General features: G+C 34.7%; 1 protein-coding gene across 1 annotated transcript in view; it reads left to right on the top strand.

Moving 5' to 3' along the window:
• ISPD (isoprenoid synthase domain containing) overlaps positions 1 to 26,822 on the top strand; it is a gene marked incomplete at its 5' end in the record, with an annotated part of 75,325 nt that overhangs the window by 6,549 nt on the left and 41,954 nt on the right. The window contains 5 exons of the mRNA XM_010136661.1: positions 2,381 to 2,426; positions 10,365 to 10,462; positions 14,957 to 15,046; positions 15,774 to 15,866; positions 20,376 to 20,504. Coding sequence (XP_010134963.1) covers positions 2,381 to 2,426; positions 10,365 to 10,462; positions 14,957 to 15,046; positions 15,774 to 15,866; positions 20,376 to 20,504 — 456 coding nt within the window. The remainder of the gene's footprint in view (positions 1 to 2,380; positions 2,427 to 10,364; positions 10,463 to 14,956; positions 15,047 to 15,773; positions 15,867 to 20,375; positions 20,505 to 26,822) is intronic.

Here is a 26,822-nt window from a genome sequence, read left to right as displayed (position 1 = left end):
TTGGTAAACAGAGAAGGTCTAGAGAAACAGAGGATTAAGTGGTAATTTGCTAAGTACATAGAGATTTATCTTAGAAACATGATTTAGAAATAAAAACCAAACAAACCAGAAAGGGATGAGGTAGAGTATCTCTCTTACGCAAAGTGAGAGAGACCTCTTGTGAGTAATTTTTCTTGCTTATTCTTTTTCCACTGCAATTTTTGTACCTGCCCTGGACTGCAAGAGTGGAGAGTGCCATCTTACTTTTTTCCAGATTGATTTGGCTAGATGTAGATTGATTCTGACTGGGGTGAGCCTGGAATGCAAATCTACTCTAGTGAAACTAGAGATGAAGCAATATAGCTGCTCAGGACAATGAACTGCTGTGTTGACTAGCCTTAAAAGTTCTTCAAAACAAAGTAATTCTAAAACTATTGATAGAATTAAACCAAAGGGTGTCTCTCTTGTGGTTATTTGCCTTTTGAATAAATCTCATGTAAATTGAAGAACACCTCTTAACACAAGAAAATCCAGAGGCATTATGAACATCCATACCTTAAGTGAAACTTTGGTTGGATTTAGCATCTTACTCAATATTGAAAGAGGTGTAGAGAATTCCTCCCTCCCTGACTGGTAAGTGGTGGTCACCTGTGGTAGCTGGCAGTTTTTCTCTCTGTCAACTTCACTATTTTCATAAAGCTTATAAGAGCTTGAATCTGAAATTAGCTTAGAGGATCAAAGATTATGAAAGAAATATGTATGAGTACCGCAGTATGGTCTCAGATGGCTTATTTCTCTAGGAAACCACCCTAAAGTATTTGCTGATGTCTGGCTCTGAATTTCAGAAGTGATTTTAAAGGTTCATTCTCAATTTTTTTATTCTTCTGAACTGTTTTTTTGAAGACTGAGCCTACTTTATGAAGTAACTTCTTTTTAAACTCAGACTATATAAAAATAGCTTTGCATCTAAAGGAGACCGTGATCCTTAGTGTAGGTGAGACCACTCCAGAAAGAGCTTAGATAGGCTTGTTTCTTGAAAGGTTCTTAGATGGTAATCTGCTGTAGGTTTACTGAAAGTTCAGTGCAAAATTCTCTAGAAACAGGGAGTAAAAAAGAAGCCTTGCAACAAAACTGATCACTGGATAATTGTTTATCCTTGCGTTTAAATTCAAAACATCGATTCTTTCCAGCAGTATGTAAACTCAGACACCTAAGATTTCTCAGACTATGTTCATTCTCTGGTGGCTTCTGCAGGACAAGCTGTAGGGAAGTTAGTTATTTTTTAGTTTTAGAAGAACATAAATCTATGCAGAAATGATGAGTAATGTGCAAGGTAATACAATTATTAACCTGTTTGTGACTACAATACATTGCTTAATGTGTGAGGTGGAAAGGAAAGCAGTTGTAAGAATCCTTATCTTAAATAATCATTTACCTGCAGACGAAAATGTGAATACCTATAATGATATGTTTCTGCTATAAGATTTACTTTGCTGCATGAAAGCTTTTTGGAATCCTGTTCACGCCATTTAAAAAAAAAAAAAAGTTTTTCAAACTTGAAAGAAATGCAGAAAATCAAGTAGTATTGTACTTAACATTAAAGAAAGTTACAGTAAAACCAAAACTAAATATTTAGGAGTTTTTCTTACACTCGTTCATGTCGTTGTAAAGATATTGATAGCAAAGACTGTTAATGTCTTGTGTAGATGCTGTCTTTAGTTTTCTGTTACCTTATTTGCACAACCTAATTCTGGGACTGTCAACTACCATGAGGGTACAAAGGCAGATATGAAAGATGTTTTTTGCAAGTACCAAGTAAATATTCAGCATGTTGTTGTCCATCTAACTTGATCTGATAAATGTCTTCAAGGAGATCTTGATGGTTTTTAATCCTCTGAAATCTCTTACAAAGCCTACTATAGTCTTACTGATTTCCACTGATTAGTTGGACTCTCATTAACAGTACTAGTCTTGCACTACTGAAAAATCACACCTATATAAGTAAAAGAAATAATGAGGCTTCTCTCTGGCTGCCATTCTTATGATCACAAACTCTGTAAAGAATGAATCTATTCCACAAATAAAATAACAGTGGAATGGATATGTGAACATAGATGCAATATCATGTTTTTTGTAATTTTTCAAAGGGTTAAAAACAGTCTTAGGTTTCAAGTGAGTTCTAAGCAGATTTAAGTATTTAAAAAAAGGTTTCTGGTCTCTGATAAAATCTGCAACTTCCGTTCTCATGACTTGCCAGTGATATTTTACCAGAATTAAGGAATTGACAATACCATTTGTTTATGGTATTTCGAATGTGAAGAATTGCCTTCAGGACATTGTTTTATTGGTTTCACATTCCTCCCTGCCGTGTTAAATCTAATGAGGCTTGTCTGTCCTTTAGGTGACCTACAAGCGGGATCTGTATGCAGCTGAATCGATTATTAAGGGTATGTGTTTGTCCTTGTGGCTGTCAGCCTGCATGGTCCTGAGCCCAATTAAGAATCTTGTGTGCTATAGTTTTAAATGTCTTTAAGAGAAGTTTTATGATTAATAAAATGTGCTTAGGCAAGTTGTTTTAGCTTGTTCAGTGGAATGCTTATATTGTACATTATTTACCTTTATTTACTTCTCATAAAATAGCAAGCCTTAGAAAAGATGCTTATATTATGGAGTCAAACAGAGATTAATTTGGTATGGCTTTATAAGGAATAAACAATTTTTTTCTTTCATTTGCAGTTCAATTCTGAATGTATTCCATCTTTCTGATTGTAGTAGACTGAAAATTAATATTAACTCTTTAGGGCTCTTCACTCTTACATACAGCAACTTGTTACCTAAATTGATATAGCAATTATATATGATATTGAGATACTCCATTAATGTATACTTTGAACTGGCTTTTAACCTTTTCCTGTACTAGTAACAGCAGTTTCATAAAGCAGTTTAACATAAAGACTAGATTTAGTCTTTATCTAGATCGACCCAATCTATAAACAATGAAGAATGAAAAAACTGTATAATAAGCACACTGATAGTTATTGTAAACTGATAGGCACTGATTCAGGGCACTCTTGCTTGGTTCCTTATTGAGAACTGAGGGATAAAAGCCCAGAAACTGATAGAGAGAGGGACTTCTCTTCAGATTAAAAATATCTTTCCAGAGAAAAGAGTGTGGTGCCTGCTTAAGAAAAACAGAGGAAAACCCATGTTCTGTTAGACATAGTGAGTGTATGGCTAGTTTTTCACTTTAGTGGCTCATGTGTTGTTGGAAGATTCAGTATTGTTGTAGCTTCTGGCCTAGGTAAATTAGACAATGCTGAGATCAGCTCTGTCACTGCAGACATGCTAGAAAGCTGAAACAGAGGACAGATATTGCTGTGGTATTCTGTATGCAGCTTCTCCACACCTCCAGGAATGCAACAAGTTTAAAGTCTCTGGTTTCGACAGTGGGCAAGTAGAGCATATTACAAACTGGAACTACCTAACTGAATTTTTCAGGCCCATATCAACAAGATAGATCTGGAGGTGCCTCTTCCTGACACTCTATTATCATTTTGAGTATAAATGATGTTACCCATGGGATGGTAGTCTATGCGATGGTTCTTCTTTGCGTCAAGTTGAAGAGGACACAGGACTGAAATGCAGGATTGCACACTGGATAGTACGGTCCCATATCACATACCTGGGTGGATTCAAACTCCAGGTTCAGGCCATGTGGAGTGCCTGAAGGGGAAGTCCTGCTTTACTATAAGGCTGGTTTGCAAGATCCCAGCCTTACATGACATGCCACCTTGCATGCTGTCAAGGTCATCTGGAGGTGTCCCAGAAGCTAACTGTATGGGCTGGGAGCGTGTAGGGTACTGCAGTGCCCTACTGGCCTTGCACTGGCTCCCTGCTATTGTTCCAGTCTTCGCAACTTGTTTCTTTATTATTAAGTGATCCAACTTTCTTTGCTGATGCATCCATTATCACTGGATGAATTCAGCAGAACTTTTGAGTGTACACATTTAATTTTGTGACTACAATTCCAATTTCATGTCATCTACAGTTATATTTATTAGTGATCAAAACTTGGTTTCCTTCAGCTTCAGAGAATGACAGTTACCTTTTCTGTTGACCTGTTAGATTTACTTAGAAAATCCATTAAAGCTGTATTTAAAATATGCATTTTGATGAGAATTATTAATCCAACTGTTTCTGGTTTCAAATAGCAATTTTTTTGCTTTGAATTATGAACTTCAACAGATCTTTAAGTACTTTCATTTTTATGGTAGAATATTAAGGTTACACTTGTGCCTCTACAGTTTTGCCAAGGAACAGGTTCCTTGTGGTTCAGTTTGACATGTTTTCTTGGTTTCGGCTGGGTTAGAATTACTTTCCCTCTTAGTACCTGGTACAGTGTGAGAATACTGTTGATAGCACACTGATGGTTTAGTTGTTGCTAAGTAGCACTTATCCTAAGTTAAGGGTGAACTACAAGCCAAAGGATATAGCCAAAGGGATATTCCGTACTACAGAATGTCATGCCAAGGATGTAAACTGGGGGTAGCTGGCCAGGAGAAGTGGATCGCTGCTCAGGTGTCCATCAGGAGGTGGTGAGCAATTGCATTGTGCATCACTTCTCCTTCTTGGGTTTTATTTCTCCTTTTCATTATCATCATCATTATAATAGTAATAGTTAAGTTATTAAACTGTTCTTACCTTGACTAAGGAGTTTTACTTTTTTTCCCCAATTCTCCTCCCCATCCCACTGGGGGCAGGTGAGGGGAAGGGAGTGAGTGGCCCCAAGGTGTTTAGTTGCTGTCTGGGGTTAAACCATGACCCATGTTATTTTGTTATCCTGTTTATTTTTTAAGTACTCTCACATTTTTGTCTATTGTCTTTATATTGTAATTCTGTAATTAATTAAATATGAGAAAAGTGATTAGGCTAATATGTGTTTGGCAGTTAAATGGGGTCTGAAAATAATACAGTTAACCATGTGATTATGAGACTGTTTCTTTAGTCTCATTGGTCAATTGGTCAATCTCTCTGTATTACAAATGTAATTGTAATTACAAATGTATTACAATGTAATACTGTATTACAAATGTAATTCTACCTAAGTAACAAGTCCCAAATGTTTCATAGAAATGGCTAGGTTTTTAACTGCTGGCCTAATGAGACAGTAACTGACAAATTTTGGCTTGCTGAACTTGACTCAGGAGGAAGTAAGAAAAACATACACACATTCATAATGTTTTTATATGTTAGATATTTATATGTATATACATCATTCATATTCAAGGTAATACAAAGAAACACTTCACTAAAATGAATAGTCTAATGAGTTACTTATCTTTTGAGACTATTTTCTTAAAACAGGTCTTATTAATTTTCTGACTTCCTCAAGTGTCTTTTACAACTGTATTATGAAAGTCTGAGCCTTAACATCAATTGTTTTATAAACAGTAAATTTAATGCTTGTCTTCAGTTATGCTGGTATGAACTCGTAGGGTATGCAGGCGAGGTGGCACATGCCTATTTTTAATAGTCTTGAAGTAAGAAAACATCATCTTACAATAAGGGTGACTCATCTAGAAATGTAATTAAGATCAGGCTAATACAAAACATCCTAAAAAATTTCCATTAAGACTACTGCCCTCAGGATAGGTATCTTTGAACTCTCGTTCCAACATGTAAACTTTAAATGGTGCTTCTCAGCAGAAGTTTGTGACTTAGAGTTTAACTCTCTCTCCTCCTGTTTTTTTTTTTCTTAAGGCCATTCTGCAATGACTTTTTCACAAGAGTGTGCACTTGCAGATTGGATATTTCGCCCTCACATTTAGCTAAATAAGTATCTGCTGATGTAGATAAATTACATTTTGCTAGTGCCAAGAAAAATATCCTAATGCCTTCAACCTGTTTATGACTGTCAGATGGTACAAACTATGTTTTGTGTCACATGAAGAACCCACATGACTTTTTGTTTAAAAAAAAGAGTTGACATAAGCCTTGATTCACAAAGAACACATATCTTGTACACTCATTAATCAGTGGCTGTTCTCTGCTGTGAGACAAAGAAATAGACTGGCAGGTGGGGGTTACTCCTCAGGATCGTTATTGTCAGGTGAAAACCCTTTTCCTTATACCACGAAATCTTCCTCTCTTTCTTGTACACTGATATTGGTATCAATATCATTAGGTAGGGGCAGTGTCAAGTTTGGTTTTTTGGGTTTTTTGTGGTTACAGAGAAATAGGGAATGGGAAAACAAAAAAATTGTTAGGTATTTTTGCTTACCTAAGTTATATGAGTAACAATTTAAACTCATTTTGTTCAGCGTGAATGAACTAAATGCTGGGCAGTACTTAGTTCATTTTTCTCGTGTTTACAGTGGTAGAAACATCTCTGTTATAAGCTACTAAAAATGCCATACTGTATGTCCAGAATGGTCAAGCCATTGTTTTGTAGAAAGTGAAAATGGAATTCTGGTAAATTAATTTACCATTTTGAATGCACTGTACTTCAAAAGTGATTTAATGAGTAGGATGTGCTTCCAAAATAGTAGGAGTTGTAATGACAGACCAAGAATGGTATGGTATGAACATGTGTTTACAAAAACAAATCTATCTATGCGTATATATGTGCAATTAAGAGGAAAAATTTATGTCTGTAGGATAAAACCTATTTGCCATTGAGACGAATTTTTATTCTTATGGTATTATTTCCTTAGGATATTGTATTTATGGTCTTTATTCAAAGTATTATTTTAATTGCTGCTTCTTTGTGGCATGCTTTTCAGGGTAAACTTCCCAGTCATTTGTAAGAGTACATGTAATACGTTATCTAACTAAGGTAGTCTCTTAAACATGTACACATTTTAATTTCTAACTTTGGGCAAGATCCTAGGATAAAGAATGTAACAGGTGCTCTTGTATAATATTGTCATCTAAAGCTTTCAGGATATTAAACAAGAGCACATAAAAATTGAAAATCAAGTTTTCTGCTGGAGAGAGAAGGAGGTTTATTGTAACAAATTCTTAAATCCTGTATCAAATGTATCTTTAATGAAGACAATTCTACTCCTTTCCTGATGGAGAAATTTGTTTAACCTAACGGAATTTGGCAAAGTTTTAAATATTTTAAATTTTATACTAAAAATATGCTCTGAGTGGATGTTAAATATCATGCAGTATGGGGAGGGTTACTCCAAGATTAGATACAGCTGGAAAGAAACTGAGAGTAAATGGGAGGTGTGTTTTGGGAAGAGGAGTTTCCAGGAGAATAATAAGTTTAAAGTAAGTAGAGGAAGAGGAAGCCAAAGAGAGAGGGAGATTTTGATAGGTAATATAGTAGCTAGAGAAAAAAAAAAATGAAAGGCTGAACAGATGAAAACAAAGATACAGCATGAAAATAGGGAAGAAAAGTAGAACAGTGGTGCATCGTGGAAGGACAAAAAGTAACAGGCAAAAACTGAACCAAGGGAAGTTCCAACTCAATAAAGGAAAAACTCCCTTCACCATGAGAACAATGAAGCAGTGCACAGGTTGCCTGGAGAGGTTGTGCAGCCTCCATCCTCAAAGGTTTTAAAGTGCCAGGGAGTAGGGGGCTGAGCGACCTGACCTGACCTCATGAGTGAACCTGCTTTGAGCAGGAGTTTGAACTAGAGACTTCTTGAGGTCCTTCCTAGGCTGAATTATCCAGTGGACTGATGAAAGACAGAATTGTAAATGTTAAAATTCTTTGTGACATGGCCATGACGTGGCTTTCTAGAGTGACTGTTTCATTCACACAGACAGACTTGTCAAAAACAGGAATGAAATCCTGCATGTGGTTAGCTTTACTGGCAGTCAGCAGGAGTCATGAAATCCATGGAGATAGGAGCCAGCGCTCCAGCTGCACTCACTGGGCTCAGTGTGATTACGCTGACTGACAGATAGTTCTGTCAGCTGTCCAGAGGTGGGACACAGACAGGCGTGGGGAGGAAGGCTCCAGTCAGCCTTCCTTCTCACAATACGGCAAAGGTGCAGACCATCTAAGTTAACATAGAGATGGTTTTGGCCACTTGAACTAGTTGGGATTTAAATGGAAATTGAATTTTAAACCTAAACTAGAACGGAATTGTTGCTTTGCTTTGATTTTGTAAATGGGCATTTCCCAGACTTCATTTAGTCATTTTTCTTGATCATTTAAAAGCATGCACTATCTTACAATGTGTGTATTTTCATTAATTTTTCCATATTTTATTAGTAGACTTTCCCCCATAACATTACAGTCCTTCTCCAGATTAAAAAAGCATTTTTCACACTTCATTCAATATTGCTTTCTTCTTTATTAAATTCAACCTGCAAATCTTAATCGCTTTTTTGGCAGGCATCTCTCCTTTCTTATCTACATTACAGTAAATGAGAGGTTTAAAAGGTCTGCGAAGAGGAGTGAGATGGGCTTTTATAGTTGAAGTCTTTGAGCAGCCTCTTGTGAAGTTACTTTTCACACTTGCTGTTGATAACTATCATCTTTTTAAAAAGAACTGTCTGACCGTAAGTTATGGTGCCCTTTTGGATTCCACAGCCGCCTTCCACATGTGGATTTTTGTAATAGCTCCAATCTGACCTTCTTCATTAAATTACTTAGTTCAATAGAATCCAAGTTCTTGAAATCTGATATGCCAGTCTGGTTTATTATGTACATCTATCTGCATTCTGTGTACAGTACTAAATTTAAGTGACTCTTGCTCTGATTTCATTCTACCCACTGGTTTCTTTCTGCTGATAAGAAATTAATTCAATATGGTTTTCCACTGATCCATCTTTTAGACTGTGAAGTTATTCTTTGTTAAGTGGAAACCAACTTTGATGCATGTTCAGTATATTTTTTTGACCAGTGAATCTATGGGAAGATAACTTTTCCCACAGTTGCGGTATCCTGTGATTTCCAGGCCTGTGAGAACTGGCCATGCATTTTTTAAATTCTCATTTTCATCTGGTTGTGATGATTTAAAAACAGATGTTCATTGTTCTCTCTCTTTCTTCTCCCCTCCCCATTCTTCCTAACTTAATACAAAGCCAGCTGCTACCACTATTTTCGTTGTCACATTATAAATATTGAACATAATTGCCCATGATTCATAAAATCATTGTACTTACCCTTTGGGATCCCTAGTGGTTAATTCACTTCTGCTCACAAAAAAATTGTTTAAAAATCACAACACAGCAGCTTTAAAATTAATTTTCAGGTCTGTATATCTATTTTTGTAAAGAAATCTTTGAGTTTACAACAGAAAGTGAGATATTTAGTTAAGTAATGCATCTGATTGAACTTATTGTCTGGTATGTAATTATTAAAAAAACCCCGAACATTCCACATACGACAAATATGTATCTTTATATTCAGACTTGTTTGAAGAGCAGTTAGACCATATTTTTATAATTTCTTTTATGTCTTTCACTACTAATTTATTTTGTGGTGGTGTTTGGTATATTTCTGTCCCTGAAGATTCATTGAAGTCTGATTTAGAGATAATTAGACTTCACATGTATGAAATTTCTAGCTGTTTAAAGAATGGCTACCCCAAAGACATGAAATATTATGTTTTGATCTGCATATTGCTTCAGTATTTAAAGGATAAAATCCTGAATTAGAAGTGAGAATTACATACTTGAGGTTTTTTGATTTGTTTGCTTAAACAAAGAAAAATGCTCAAATCTCGAAACTGTAGTCAATAATGAGAAAATACCAGTTTTCTGAAATATTTGCTTTATGGGGCAGATCAGGCAGTAACTTGAAACTATTGTTCTTGATATCAACAAAATACTATATTTGATCCCCTCATCAGTAAAAGATATGTCCCCATGCCAAGATCTTTGTCACTGACACTGCAACTTTTTTCATATTGAGGTGAACAGTTGTATCTGTACCTTTTTTTTTTTTGTCTGTTGTGTAGAATATATTGTTGGGAAGAGGTTTTATTCTATCTCCTGGTAGGTATTTTGCTTTTCTCAATATTGCTGACACTACATTTAGTGGTCTGTTGAAGTGATAAGTGAAGTTTTCAAAAAGTTATGTTCTTGGTTGTCATCTAGTGTCACTAATGCGGATCTGAACAAATACCTTGTCATCAAAGTTCCTTATTTAAACGGTCTTTGAGGACAGGCCTTAAGTGATGTTTTCATGTTGTACAAAATCATGTAGATTACAATATGAATTCTATATTTGAGAGGTATGTTACATAAGTTATGTCGTTATGTTAACTGTGCCTTGAAATAAGATGTTCTAAATTTATAGCTGTTGAAAAGACATTGTCAAGAGACAGCAGTCTCTTGGATTGAAGGTAATGTGTAGCAGATTAGTAATTTTGGTTGATTTATCTTTGCATGAAATACTAAGGTTTTTTTCTTGATCACAGACAACCTATCACGACAAGTTTGTGTTATTACCAATGTGAAGGAAGCTGTTGCACAAGTAGGTTTTCTCCTTCGTGAATCTTTGAAAAACCAAATAAAAGTAAGTACAAATCTATGGCTGCAAACTTTATGATTAATTCAGTGTTGCTGGTTGTCACGACTCGTATGAAATGGTCTAAATAATGTGAATGCAGAAACGGAAAGCTTCTGTGTCACTGTAATGTTTATTGCAAGGGATTAATGCCAGGTGTGGAAGTCATCAAGCAAGAAGCATCTTCTGCCCAGTTATGCTGTAGAGGGTTATCTTACAGATCCTCTTAAAATGTATATGTTAGATTAGAGGAAAAATTGAATCCACACCACAGAGAGGTCATTTTCTTTACATTTTATGAATTCAGTAAGCCCAAATTGATACCAGTGTGTTACAGAGGAACTGTTTTTATTACTTGAAGTCTGGATTGGAGTCTGAATCAATTGAAGAGTAAGTTGTGTTCCTGCAGAGCTGCAAATGCGAAGTAAAATTAATCAGTCTTTTTGCAGAGAGGTTTTTGCTCATAGCGGGTGCTTATTGAAGCCTTTTCTGTAGGATATTGATAGAATTTTCTTATTGTCATTTAACTGTCTTTTCCTTTTTCATTATTCCTACTAATATATTCATTTTTTCCCAAAGGTGATTAACGTTTGGTAATTGCTTAAATCTTGACTGATCTTGGGGTGATTCTTAATTATATCTTAAGTGATGATATCACATCTTTCTATTACTCAGAGGAAGAGACGGAGGAATAGCTGTTCAAAAATACAGGCTTCCAAATTTGCATTTAATAATAGTAAGATGCTCTTCTGTAGTAAACTGCGTTGCTATTTTGTATCTAGAAATGTCATTTGACATTGTACTTACAGTTTTTGTTTGGGAAGAATGCTATTTAGTATGGAAAATCATGCTTTGTCTATCAAATGTCTACATTTAAAAGTGCAAAATATTGGCAAAGTTCAATAAGATCTTTTCTTGTGTTAATAGCTGTATAATAAAGCAGAAGTATGTTTTCATTTCAGTGATCCCAGATCCATTGCTATTTTCCCTTTTTTTTCCATTTAAAGTATTTTGCAATTACTAGGAAGCCATGACTTACCCATATTAGAAAAAAAACTACTTCTTTAAGCGTTGACTTATCTATGCATATAACCACTTCAATCATACCATGACAAACACTTCCAAGACAGTAAGAAAAGTCAAAGAATACGTTATGTTTGATAAACCAACACTGTGACTCCAAACTTAGCAACTCAAACCAGACTGCCACCAAAACTAGTTAATTTACAACATGTTTCCAAATTCTCATTGCAAACCCAGTTAATTCTTGGGTTGGTCAGGCACCTGAGCCTATCTGGCATTTTAATAAAAGATATGTGAAATGATGACAAACAAGGTAATGAGGGCAATAGAATGAAGGTATTTCCACTGATATAGGACTGATTTTTTTTTTTTTGATGGCTCTATTAAATCAGTTTTAGTTGATATTTTTAGTACTGTTCTCTTTTATGATGCATGTTACCTTTCCTCATAATGAAGTTGATTGTTAAATTTCTCTTGAACACTTTCAAAACATTCCTGCAAAATGACACCTGCCAAAAAACTCCATCAGTATCCCATGTTGGGATCTTGTCTTGTGTTGTTCCTTTGAAGCATCCTTAGTCATTCTCTTTATGAACCCTTAGACTGAAAATCTGTAAAAACTAATATTTATGTATTGTTGTGTTTTTAAACAGTAAAATTAGAGAGAATTTTTAAGCTTACCAATATACACTACTTTTAAATTTGAAGCACCTTAGAAAAATATATCCACAGGCCTATGATTTCTCAAGTGATACACAGAAACTTTGAGGAAGAGATTTGACTTTGTACAAGGTGATAATTAATTATAAGCAAGTTAAAGTACTGCATTGAAAGCATTTGTAAAATGGCTACTTGGAGAATAATTGATCTAAAAGAAGCACTAATTTGGAATCATTCAGTAAAGTACATCTTATATGAAATGTAAACTTACTATGGTCAATATTTCAACATTTTAGATAACATACTAGTTCTTAGTAGCAGCCATATTTACCTTTAAGATCTTTGTTAACTTCCAGATGCATCCTTAAAGAATTGAAACAAAATTTTGTTAGAGGAATTTCTGAGATAGACTCCAGTAACATGATAATGCCAATAACAGAGGAAAAAAAGACCTAAAAATTGAACTGATAAAGAAATGAAAATAAAAGGTTTTCTAAAAAATAAATAAATAGAAAATTAAGGCAACAATTATTGCTTGCAAAGTAATTTGAGACTGTTTTATTCAGTATTACTGTGAACTGTATAACTAATAAAATAATGTTTTACAGGAGATATCTTACTGTGAAATACGTAAGTTGAGTCTTAAGTTTGCTGTTTAGGCCTTTCTTTTGAATCAAGTAAACTTAAATTGGGGCTGAAGGTGTTTTCTTCTGTGACTGGAAATTATGTAGGGCTTAGTCAGTGACAAGGTGCTCCTGTCACATGAAGTGTAATCAACTGGATGAAGTTGTGTGTTATTTTTGTGACTGGATGAATATCCACAAGCAGTATATCAAAATATTTGGTTGGTTTTGATTAGGAAATGAACTAGTCTTTCACTAGTAGAAATTCACTAATTTCTTAATGATTGTATTTGTCCATCTGCTGGAATGGTATTAGTCATGATTTTAAATCCTGATATAATTTAACTTTTACAGATTCCCAGTGTCCTGCTATTAATTATTTTGTTAGAGTGGATGTTGAATATAGTTGAACCTTCAGTACAGGGCATCTGATAAGTAGAAAAACATTAAAGAAAACACATTCATTATTCCTATCTTCATGTTCATAGGAACTTTCCATCTTTGCTTCTTTACACTAGCTGAGTATTGATTGTTACAATGACCAGAGGCGATTAAACAAATCCGTATACTTTTTTCTATTTCAACACTGAAGTATTATATGATAAACATTTTTACTGAGTTGGTATTTTTAGGTAATTTTTGTTCGCTCAAGTAGCTGATAACTTCAAATAATATTAATTTTAATTAAGAAAACTTTTTACGTAGTATACTAACATGCCAAATAGAGTAACAATTGTTTTTAGTTAATTGATGTATTGAAGCATCTAGCTAGGCAACTGTGCCTACTTTTCCAAGAGAGAAATCTGATTTAATTTTTGCTACATAACATGGCTGTAAAACAAAGGTGCAGTGTACTGCTTTATCAAATTCTTGAAGTTAAATCAAAAATGCTAAATTGATTCTTAAATATTCAGAAATACTTAAACATCATGTATTGTAATATTTCAAGTAAAAAAAAAAAAGAGGTAGGCCTCCTCTCTTGAGTCATGTTCCATTTACCTTCTGAAAAGACTATGGCATGCAGTATGCTCCTGTACTAGGTTGTAAAAGTACTGGGGATTTCTGATTTTACTTCCGCAGAGGGTCAAACCAGGAGAGCCCTGGAGTATTGCATTTTTAAAGTATTGTAAGTATTTCTTGCCTTCTTTTTTTAAAAAAAACTCTTAAAAATATTAAATGTCAACTATTTGGGGCTGTCTTATCTAATTTTCAGACCAAAAATGTTTCTAAAAACCTTTAATGCATAAATATCAGCTTTCAGGTTTCAAACCACCTTCCTCTGCAAACAAGTTAGCTCCTGAAGTATTACAAAAATAAGCAAACACAGCTTTAGGGAACAGCAGAAAGCCTTTTCAAATGTTGTATTTGGTTCTTCTGTTGGATTGTGGATTGAGTGACATTTTGAAGGAGCGCAGCAGTATATTGCTTCTGTTGTTTGCTACTTTATATATATGTCTTCTGGGATGGAATAAAGCTCGTCTGGAACAGTGAGGCTTGTTGGTTTAACAGAAGTAACATTCAGATTTTTTTTTTTTGTCTTATTTTGAAGGGTTTTTTATTTGCTTCAAAGTGTTATCTTCTCTTAGGGAGCAAATTCCCCTTCTACTACCTGGTTTGCTGCATTACTTAAGGCAATCTTGATGCTGATAACAGAGTAGAAACTATTTTTTTAAATTTTAATTAGGATAAGACCATTTCTTATTGGTGTTATAGTTAAAGGTTGTATGTCTGTGATTAAGACAGTATTGTGAAGTATTCACTGAGGAAATTACTTTCAGGAGAGATTGTAAGTCTTGTCACATGCAGGGTCCTGAATACCTGTGCACCTGGTCTTTCATATGTAGTTCTTACATACAGTCTTAGTTGCATGAAGGCAAAGTATATATATATTTGAATATTGCAGAGATTTTCTCAGAGTTCTAAAATCACTAGATCATCTTGATCCTATGAACAGTTTTTTTGTCTCTGGGCACAGAGCAGCAGAGCTGCTGTCCCAGGCAGCAGAGCTGGTATCTGATACTCCCAGGGCTGTTTCGGGAATGGCTTTTCCTAGCACTGCTTCAGCAAAAATGCGCAGAAAACTGCTAGTTTTAAATCATTAGAATGGACAAGCTCTACCGTAATGGTGGAAGCTTTAGCAGATAGTTAAGGTTGAAGTAAAATTTGTCACACAGTAATATTTTTTTTTTCTAATCAGGTTGAAGCTGTATCAGTATCGCTAAGCAAAAATGATAGCCTTCTACAAAACATCTTCTCAGGACAGTGCTACAATTTCATTTGCGTAAATGTAAGTAGTAAGGAGCATGCTTTTAGTTTCATACTTACTAGTAACGGTATATAATAATTACATATTTGAATAAGTTTTTGTTTCTGTCTTCTTGGTGTACCCATTCCAATGTTTGGCGTTTCTGATGCTGATGTTTGGTATTTCTGAAGTGCACCGTACTAGACCTTTGAGATGCTGGTCCATTCTTACTCTCCCAGTTCTGCACTTCCGTCAGTATTTTGTTAAACCATCCATGAATAAGAGGGATGCAACTGAAAGTAGTTTAAAATTTCCTTTCATAGATACTGTTTGGAAATGAATTATCTCAGGAAGAGGTGTGTTATATGTGTACCACATATCAAACCATGCATTGCTGCTGTGGTCTAAATTAGCGTTTCCAAATTAGTTTGGACACAAGTGTGCCATGCAATCTGTGTTTGGGTCCCTCTATGGGAACCGGAAGCTTTTACATGACCCATATCTGACACCAGTCAAGACCCTTAAACTTGTTGGGTATATATATATATTTCTAAAGGGTAATATTATTACTCAGTTTTTTCAAACAGCTGTAACTTTACCAGACAAAAGCATTACAAATACTTTTAAACCAACCAGCCAAAAAAACCTGAGCCCTGAAAGTGCTGTATCTTTTTGGGGGGCGTAAATAACGGATCTTTAAATTCCATTTTATATGAAATCATTGTTTGGTGTTTTCAGTAATTCTAACCATTTTTTTTTTTCCATTTAGGATGAAAAGTATGCCATTCAAGAAACACAGCAACTAGTGGAGATGTTGGAAAAATCAAATATTCCTCTCTCATATCCAGTTGTCCTTATTTCGGTAGGTTACTGCTGTAAGTTTTTGTAGAAAGCACCTAATGAAATACTTTAAATTTTGTAAAATTGCACTGTAAAGAGCACCAGTTGCACTTCAAATGTACTGCATGCTGTCAGGAAATAAAATCCGACTATTAAATGAGAATTTATTAGTTAGATATTTGGGTGAAAGGCTTATTGTGGCTAGTTATATTGAACTATTAACTCTTGCATTGCTGTTGTGCTTGATCTCTGCTAGGGATGCTGCAAATTATGTTCTCTACTTGACAGAGAACTGCTTTTCAGTTGAAACAGAATTAAGTGGCTTTGTTTTTCTTCTGTTGCTGTTTGGTTTATTCAGAGTTTTAAAACTATTGTTGCTTTTCTGGTCCAAGTATTAAAAATTATCTTTGAAGTATTTTGCAATATAACTTTAATGCTTACTTTACTTACTGAGATGTTGTTAGACTGGAAAATCTATTCTGTTAAGTGGCAAAAGTTTTAAAGTGTAATTTTGGCTGAAATTCGCATATTGATGCCAGAATAATTTAGCGGTTCATGTGGATGACAGCTGAAGGTGTACATGACTGTTAAAAAGGAGAAACTCTGAGTGGATTTGAAAGTCGCTGTGCAGTGTAACCAGATCCAATTAATTCCGTCATTATGTTTCCTGGCTTAATAGATAGGGATGAGAAGAATTGGATGGAGTGAGTGTCATTAGTGCCATATGTCACAAGGAGTGTGTGCCTCTGGACTACATTTAATATACTCTCCAGCAGCAACACAAGATAATATATTGTGATTTTAAAATATAATTCCATATATGAAGTTTTTGAAAAGGAATGAAAAAGGAATAAATAGTTATTTTATGTGGGGCCTGAATACTTTCTGAATTGCGTAGTCTAGTGATATGGAGGTAAAACTGATCATTTACTTCCCAGTTTTAGGTTTAATTTGAAATACAAGTGATGAAATTTCATTTTTGATCTAACAAATAGATTAGATATTATGAAGATCAGTTGCTTTTACAAATTCAAGTTGTGTCCTTACCTGTTGTATGCTGTGGTCTTGGAGTGAGCTACTATGATTCTGTCAACATCAATATTTAGAACTCTATTTGTAGACAGTCTTTTTGACCCTATGGTCAGGATGGTTCAGGGAGGAACTGAAGGAAGTTCAGAGCTTTAATTTTACTTAATTTTCAAAGATAAATTATTTCTGCCTTTGATAATCAGGGCAATGGCACACCTCCAATTCTGTTGCCAATTTACACGGCTACTGGATGTGTTGAATGCTCTTTTCTGGTTTGAGAATGTTTTCAAGCTTTATCAAGAATATAAAAACCCATTTTTGTCTGTGTTAAGTTTTGGGGGTGTGCAGATAAAGCTGGAATTGTTAATCAACTAGGTAATTCAACAGCGTTAAAAGCGTTCTTATTCTGTGCCTGATTCATAGCCAATCTCTACTCTGGGCTTTGAATTAAGTGCTTTTTTAGTGTGACACATGGAATGTGAGAGCTTTGTTTCAATAATTGTAGCTACAGATATTCTGGACTTAATATTTCCTGAGAAAGAGGTGTGAATGCAAATAGTTCTTACACAAGCTCACCATGAAACTCAGGTTTTGCCCCTAAGATACCTTTAAAATAGCTTTTGGATAAAAATGATAAATTTAATCCCTTTACTGTACTCCAGATCCATCAGTTGTTCCTGAGAACTGCTTAAAATTTCCCAAAACCAGACAGTGGGAGAAAAGTCTTACACCTAGATGGAAGCAGTTGCTAACATTTAAAACACAGATACACACATATTTGTTAAAAGTGTCTTTAGAAGATGCAGTACCCTAACTAAGAAAAAAGGCATTTTGTGCTACACTTTCAAACTGAGTTTGAGTGTAGAGTTACCACAGTACCTTTTAGAAATACAGGGAAAAAATAGGAGGGCTGGAAGGTGTGTTTTAAATGACTAAAGAATTAGCTAAACAAATCATTGCCTTGTATTAATCACTAGGAATTATTCTAGTCCTTTAAACTTCTGATGGTATGGCTGGTGGTTAGAAACTTCCTTCCAGCAGTCTTTAATTAAATTCAGTGTTGGGTGTCCTTGTCACTAAGGCTTGTGAGTGGGATTCTTCTCAGCTTTATTCTTTGCTATATACTTTATTTAACATAAAATCTAAATGCATTGTTAGTGACAAGTCCTGTAAGACACTTTCTTTTGATGTAAAAGGCCATATTAATATTTTTTAGGCAAATGCTACTCAGAATTTTAAGCAATATGATGACATTTAAATGCGTAGGGTTTAGGTTCTAGCTGTATGGGAACCATTATTCTTCTTTACTCTCAAAAGTAAAACTGTTGCTGGAGGTGAAGAATTGAAAGGATAAATGAGAGCAGCTGCTTCCATTCTAACCTTGTAATCAAGAACAACCTAATGCAGACTTTGTGTAATTGGAAAATTCTTGTCTATACTATGATTTCAGGACATGTAACTTTTCTGTAGCAATCTGATAATGAAGAGAATTAGCTTTGTTTTTCCTTACGATTTTCAGCTTCTTCAGTTAGAACAATGACAGGTATTTCTATTGTGCCAGACTGTCTGTTTATGCAGCCTGGGGAGAATTATCCCAGTAAAAGGATGAGCTTGCAATGGACAATAATGACTTCTGTCCATATTCCTGCCTACAAATTGCCACAGATTTCAAAGTCTATCCTTTATCCTTTTTTTGTGGCATCTGTAGCTGAAGGAGCAATTGGACTACTGTATCTGGACGTAGCAGAAAGGGGAAGATTAATATTACAGGAGAAATAGGAAGCATGGAGGTAAACGTCATGCAGTTATTTGTCTGCATCAAACTAGAATCCTCTCTAACTCTGCTTTAACAAGAAGAATAATTCTTAAAGTGACATTACTTTTCTGAGTAATCATGGTCATGTTTGTAGATGCTATGAATGGATATGATTTTTATTTTGTTGTTATTACTTAGGGTTAGAAGAAATGTTAGTACTTCAGCTCCGTAGTTGCCATTATTTGCATATCAGTACAAAAGTAAGTTTAAGAAAAATCTCTTTTTAAAGCTGTGGAACAGCTTAATGGTAAATAGGTGCTAGGTCATGTTCTGTCAAAATAGTAGGTTTTAAAATTTCTTGTAAATAGCTGTAAATGAGCAGTACTTAGCCTTATTTTGGGGTAAAAAAAATAAAAAAGTGTTTAACAGTTAATCTCTGTCTATGTAGTAGAGACAATAGCTTTGCTCCTAGACAGCAAACAGCTTTTTTAAGTGTTGCGGTGAGTAAAAAGCTATTATTTGTCAGTATAAATTGAACGTAAGGTACAAAGGGAACTTGAACTAATTTTCCCAATCATAGATCTCTGGGTCTACCTCTATACTCCTAACTCTGAGTAGTGCTTACAGATAAGTTTTATATTAATGGAATCATTCAGCCAGAAAAATATTTTCTCCTAAGGGGAAAGGTATTTCTACTGTTTATAGGTGCTAAAACTTTGTATGTACAAATCATCATCCTTAATTTTGTTTTCTACAGTTAATAGAAGCTTTCTAAAGTAAACTGATTAAACTGTGGAACACTTAAGCCGTAGGGTTGAGCTAGCTGATACCTCCCTGGAGATAGCAGGTTAGGTCCTGTAAGACCCGCCATATTTGTGCAGCACCCCTGCTGGGTATGAGACCCACCTTTCCCTGCCCAAGAGCTCGGGATAGTCATATCCCTACCTTCTTTTGAAGTAGTTTCTGCTTTTTAAACTTGAAGTGATATCTTGAAATTAATCCAATTTAAGTAGTAAATTCAAAACAAATCTTTAAAGAATGCAGTTCCATTTTTAAAACCCCTTAGGATGATTAAGACAAATACCTATATTTCTCTAGCATCCTGGTAGTAAAAAAAAAAAAAAAATATCTGTGCAAGTTAGATTAGAGCTTAGAAAAGAATGTTGTTTGTTTTCTGATTTAATTTAATTTTTTTAGTATGCAGTTAGATCATTGTGTTATGACATGTTCTGGCATACTGGTTGCACTGCGCTTTGAAAAGAGGTAATTTTCATATCACTAAATACATAAGTAGAGGAATTCAATAGTAATAGAAGCTGACTAAAAAAAAGCTTTATTAGGTTGTATTTTTGGGGACAGACTTCTTAGTAGGAGCTGTTGCAACAGGACAAGGGGTAACAGTTTTAAACTAAAAGAGGGGAGATTTGGACTAGAAGTAATGAATAAATTTATGATGAGGGTGGTGAAACACTGGCACAGGTTGCCCAGGGAGGTGGCAGATGCCCCATCCCTGGAAACATTCAAGGTCAGGCTGGATGGGGCTCTGAGCAACCTGGTCTGGTTGAAGATGTCCCTGCTCACTGCAGGGGGGTTGGACTAGATGACCGTGTAAAGATCCCTACCAACCCAAACTATTCTGATTTCTATGTGCCCTTAACATATAAAAATGAGATGCTAAAAACTGGCAGTTAAAAATAATACATTATAAAAAAATTCTTTTTTTTTTTTAAATTTGTTCCTTTGCAGGTGCACTTGGATATTTCAGAAAATATTTCTTTCAGCATTGGGATGGAAGAACTAACTAGGATCAAGAAATTTGCAAGGGAAGTGAAAAAGAAAAATATTCTGGTTTATGGTCTCCTTATCCAATATAAGGTATGTAATTCTTCGTCTATATGGAAATTATCTTCTTTTGTGATTTATATGATTAATGATAGAATCTTCATTTAAAACAAAATGAAAGGGAAATAATTATGATACGAAAAAGAGTTTATGGGAAGATACTTGCCTGTTCTTGTTCAAAATTCATAAGAGCCTGCAGTTATAGGCAAAAACATAGGCATTTTGATTAGGGAGGAATAAATGTTAAACATCTTTTAGAAGCATGCAAAAATGTCAGGGCTCTTTTTGCTTTTTTGCCTTGAAACTTGCTTTTTGCAGCATTAAAAAGGCAAGAAATAGTAAAAGTACTTTTGAGCAATAGTTCTGAATAATTTTACATTCCCTATCAAAACAGTGTTTGGTATTCAGGTGACAGAAGAGCATGACATATAGGTGGTGAAACAGACAGTGTCTGTGTCTGCAGTAGCAGCAAATTGCTTCAGCTGGAGACAAAAAGGCTTAGCACTCCAGCATCCTTTGTACTCACAAAAGCTATTTAAAATAAACCATTTTGCTTGGGAAACATGTTCTGCTAACCAATGCAGATAGTTTTTTGCAGCTTCTTAATTCGCTTAGTCAACAGTAAAGGAAGAAGAAAGTTAAATATTCAATGGAAATTTCAGTAAAGAATAAATGTAATCTCAACAGATTTTTTTAGGTTGAATTAGGTGTTTGGGTTTATATATAACTGATTTACACATGGCTGTAGTTATATGTCTTTTTTTGGGTATACCAAAGACTTGATTTTCCCTCCAAATTCTATTGTCTGTATTAAGAGCAATGAGTATTAATACCTATCAGTTTATGCTTTTACAGATTTCTGATACAATAACATTATTCATATCCTGCGAGTATGATATTAGTTTGTCACTCCTTTGTACAACATACGAGGATATACAACTGGTCTTGGTCTTCTTTCTGGTACTATCAAACCGCATTTTTTCTAGGGTGAATTCTGGCTTTTTTTTTTTAATCATTTGAATAACTGTTGAAACATAGCTGTAAGAGGTGATACAAGCACCTTACCATGCTAATAAGTAACATTGCAAATATTGCTGTACTGTAAGTACCATTTTTTCCTTTTAAACTTCATTTTCTGTATACATGATTTTTTATGCAAATGGATCAAATATACATATGTGGATAAAAACAGTAAAGCAGGCTGAAACAAGAAAAAAACTTTTATAATCTTCAGATTTTTGTGAACACGGCACCACAGCATTTTAACAGGCGTGTGTAACAACAATATGAGATCTGAATGGAAATGCTTGATCTTTGGTAAGAGAATTGCAGCAGAACACTGCCTCCATGTTTTGAAAATAAAAAGCTAGAATGATTATATAAGATCACTGCAGGCAGACTCATCATTTATTAACATGGAAAAAGTATTATATAGGGTAAAACACTTTGCAAAGTAAGCAAACTACTTCTAGCTATCAGATTTTGAAACATGTCCTTCTCACATGGGGTTTAGTCCTGCCTTCCTGCTTGTCAGTGTTTGATAGATGACTAACAAATAGGTTACACAGATCATGTGTGTATACGTGATGTATGTATAAAGTTTTCTTTCAGCTGTGGATCTACAAAGAGCATCATTGTTTCTAGGTGAGGACCTATGGGAAGTCTTGCCATATGAATCTAGAACAGCATAAACTTTATTGCTGGTCTGTTGGAAAGTCAGATGGGGGCACTATGAACAAAAGCTTTTTGTTAAATGAGAAGACATCTTTAAAACAGTGGAGTTTTTTGTTTGTTTGTTTTTGGAGGGTTGTGTGTGTTTGTTTTGATTTGGTTCGTTTTTGAAGTTCCAAAGCATGGAATCAGCCATCCAAGCAGCCATCAAGATATTTTACTTTTAACAGAACCCATTAGCTAATAGGTGAATCCACAGGTGAATTCCATGGTTGAGGATGGAAAGGTGAATTTCATACTGGCCTGGTGGGAGGTCCAGAGATAGTGGAAACAAAAAAAGCCTCACTTGCTGCTGTAATGCAGGATACTCAGCCTGTTGTCACAGTACATTGTCAGTATCCTCTTTCCAGAAGTTCTTGAAAGCAATAGCTTATTTCAGGAAAAGTGATGACACATTATTTGATGAAGCTTCCCTCTAGCTGACAGGTTATATCACCACTACCAGACATGCATGGTTGATACACACATTTTTACTAATACAAAACCGGGGATAAAATGTACAGGATGAAGAATTTATTGAGACAGATGACTATGGTAATACAGAGGTGAAATTATTTTACATTTAGGAGGGTTATATGATGAAGTGAGTGGCATCGTATGTTGATATGGGGGCACTCTTCAATTAGAAAAGTAAATTTGTTGATATAAATATTTTTTTAAATATGTAATTGTTTTTTGTTTTGGAAATGAAAGTGAAATGCTTTGGAAACCCAGGAGCATGTTTCTGAAAGCACTGGATGAGATATGAAGGCCTTGGAAAAAGTATTTTTATTTCTTCATTTTCAATTCCTAAATGCAGTATTTAGTTGGTATTTAGAAAAAGATATTAAGTACTTCTGTGAATATTTGATACTCCAAGAAGCTCATCAGGAAAATTAAAGGAAAAAGCTTTAATGTGCTTTATATATGGCCTTTCATTTGCTCCAGATGAGTGTATGTTCATGGCTCGTACACAAATAGTTATTTCTATCATAAACATATGCATGGAATACCAAATTACTGATATTGATACAAGGATTGAGTCTACTTCATAACAGCTCTAGTTTGCATCCTGAAAACTGTTGATTTATGAAAATATTTTTAAAGTTCTTTTCTAAAACAGTTCCATAATATTAGAAATGGCTTACATTTCAAAACACAGAGGAAAATAGAGTATTCTGTGAATTCCAGAGTCTGAACTTACGGAGTTACCTTCTGAGGATTTTGATGAATTGAAAGAAACAGCTGATAAGCAAGGAACATTAAAAATAGGGAGAAAAAGCCAGTTTTTATGGAGAATTTAAATGGCATATGTTGATGACAGTGTTAGTAAAATTCCAATTGTTTTGATTTAATGAGTACTTTACCTTGAAAATAGCAGTAACTGTTATGGTATTATATATCAGAATAAGAATTTTTTTTCCTAGTAGTAGTTAGTCTAGTAGAGAGTAATGCAGAGCAGCCAATTCTGAGTATTAGGAGGAAAAGAATAAAAAGAATATAAAGAATATAAAAAGAATTCAAGCTACCCTTAAATAAACAAAGTTTTACTTAGAAGAGGTGTTAAGATTTGCTAAGAAACCAGGGAGTACAAAAGGTAATGTTAAGACATTGCAACCATGCAGGGCTGGAAATACACGAACCTCGAAAGCATTGATTCATGTCACCAAAACTACAAGACCTGGGAGGGAACATCAGTTGCACGTGGTAGTTGATCTGTGTCCTGAGCAATGGAATAATACTGAACTTGGGCCTTGAGCTCACAAACACATGCACTGTTACCTTTAAATATCTCTTGGGTAGTTAATAGTTTTGTACTTAAATATGACAATGTTTTTTTAAAAATGCTGTTTTGTCCATTTACTGCTATTCTCTCTTAAAATAATAATGTCTTGTAATCTTGAATTACAAAAAATAGTCAACAAACATAAAAAGAAAGCAGCATTTCCTAATATGGAAGTGCAAGTTCAGAAGCTTATAAAGGTAGCAATAATAAAATCATGGTCTAGAAGTTTCAGTAATAACTTTTTCGCTTTCCAGAAATAATAAAAAGGAACAACTGTCATCCAAAATAAAGTATGCATGAATGGGCATAGGAACCCACAGAAAGAACTATTTTAATTTTAAATATTCCTACTTCAAAGAGGCACTGAGAGTGTGAGGTCAGAGCAGCAAATATGTGCTACGGCTTGCAGGAGGTAAGGTGGCCCCAGATACTTTTGGCTCTGAAACTGCTATTTGATTAAGATAAAGGAAGTATTCAGTGACAGACAGAAAAATCAGTCCACACACTAAAAAGAGACAAATGACGCAATAGAATAATTGTTACGAAGCTGCTTGAAACTAAAAGCAAACTGAAGTGAGGGTGATTTCTTACGCAAACATACTAGACGTTTATTGTAATCTTTAAGACTTTTTGAAGACAAGAGGCCCATCTACAGTGTGCTTGATGCCTCAAGAAATACTTAAAGAGTGCTAAAAGTGTTTTCTGTCTGGCTTGGTAAACTTTTACATTTCTTTTTCATCAAAGACCCCTTGAAAGTAATGCTACGTGCAGGCATAAAGGCAGTGGTTCTCTAAACAGGGATCACAAGCCCAAAGCGGATCATTCAAGTGGAAAAGCAGAAAGTGGTTTGGCAACCAGTAGTGGATAATAACCCTGAAGCGCAAATAAGTAGAATTGCAAACTAGAAGTTTGATAACTTGTTGAAAACAAATAAGTAATGTCTTGCATGACCCCTGCATGCTTGTTAAGTCATTTAATGATCAGAATAGAATTGGTCAAATGATTGTAATTGCATTAGAATGGGATGGGATGCTATCTGGAGACCTCTTCCTTCTCAAGGTGACACTTCTTTTATTTCAGCTGCAATGACCTAATAGATTTTAGTGAATATGGAAACCTATCTATTCATATAAGTTCTTAAGGCCAAGTAATTACAGTTTAGTATTTTCAAGAGCCAGCAACTGAACTTTTAAGTAGCATGATCCTCTGGACTACATACTCTTTCATCAAGGAATATTTGGCAAGCGAGTGATGAGCTAGAGTGATCTTGCTTGCACAGAGTGTGGGACAGAGAGAGAAGTCAAATCCAGTTTGAAGCTGTTTGTATAAGTAACCTCATAGAAATCAGCACCTGTAAGCTTTTTAATGCAAAGGCCTAGCAAGTCATTCACCAACAAAACCAGAGATTGCTATTTATGGGGGCTGGATGCTATTTCATACTTAATATATTCTTATTAATGTCTGCAATCAGCCATGACTGCATATTTTGCAATAGGTAGAACTGACAGGATGAAAAAGATTTACAAACAGGGACTTTTAAAATAAAACTACAAATAAATCTTGTTGGAATTTTCAGTGAACAAGATATAAAAATGGGGGCTCTATTAACTTGATACTCAAGAAATCAAACATAAAACTATCCTTTTCCTTTGGGATTGGCTCACACAAAAATAGTAAGATTGCTCATAGAGGAAAATATTCTGAATGAGCCAAATCATCATTTAATGCCCCCAAAAGATGGTAATAGAATTTATGGAGTAAAAATTTTATAGGTGATATTTTGCATATATAAATGTTCAGATATTCAGTAATTTCTGTAATATTTGGTTTATCTTCATATTTGAATTTTGCAGTTGGCTGGAGATTATTTGAAGCAGGTTCATTTGTTTTGGTGAAAAATTATACTTTCACAGAAGAGAACCCTTCTGCTCCATCGGTATTTTCACACACACCAATTACAGATAACTTTCTGACCCATCTTGATAGTTTTATCTTTAATTTCATTTTGAAATCTCCCAACAGATCATCATTCATTTATATTTTACTGTGTGAATGTGTGGAAATCTTAGCAGGCTTTGTTCAAAAAGTGTATGATCAAAACCGTTGGTCCATCTTGTTGATTTGATTATCAGAATTTTTGTCTGTCAGACTCGGTCACATGAAAGCACATCTGCAGGAACTTCTGAAAATAACAGTTTGTAAATATAGATTTAGTGGTACTGTTTGTAACAACTGCCTGTTAGCACAACCTATTTCTATAGTTTTTACATGTTACTATCAAAATTATTGGAGAGTTCTCTTAAGATTTATGTCAATTAAATAGATATATTACTTAACTATGAAATCAGTTCTAAATTTCGTGTTTGAAAGACGGAAAGCTGAGTAGTTTCAAATACTTCTATGTGTAAGCCAGTTGGTGGCTTTTTATTCTGAAAAGAAATCTGTTTGACCAGACAAACCTTCTCCATATTTTTTGGACCATTCAAAACAAGAAATTTTAAAAAGTCATGTCTGTAACATTTGTCAGTTAAGAAATATATTAATTTCAAGTTCACCAAAATATTGGTTAAAATTTAGGCTTTGAGTTAGGAAAGGATGTAATCATTTGAGTGTTAAATTATTTAAAAGCAAGCCCAGAAATCTCTCTTGCCTGAAATGCATAATGTGGAAAGCACAGCTTCTAGTGCTGCTGATTTTAGTAGATATCCACAAGTCTGATACTGGATCATATTGATCAACAAATTGTTGTTCTATTTTTCAGGGTTTTAGTGTGTCCACCTTAAATGCGTGCATTCATGGTTTTATATTTGCTTCTTCATTTCCTCTTGCTGTCTTTCTCAGTTGGTCTCTTTCCC

This window comes from Buceros rhinoceros, unplaced genomic scaffold (genome assembly GCF_000710305.1).
Source record: "Buceros rhinoceros silvestris isolate BGI_N320 unplaced genomic scaffold, ASM71030v1 scaffold5485, whole genome shotgun sequence".
Lineage (NCBI taxonomy): Eukaryota > Metazoa > Chordata > Aves > Bucerotiformes > Bucerotidae > Buceros > Buceros rhinoceros.
This window is presented reverse-complemented; position numbering and strand designations above follow the sequence as displayed.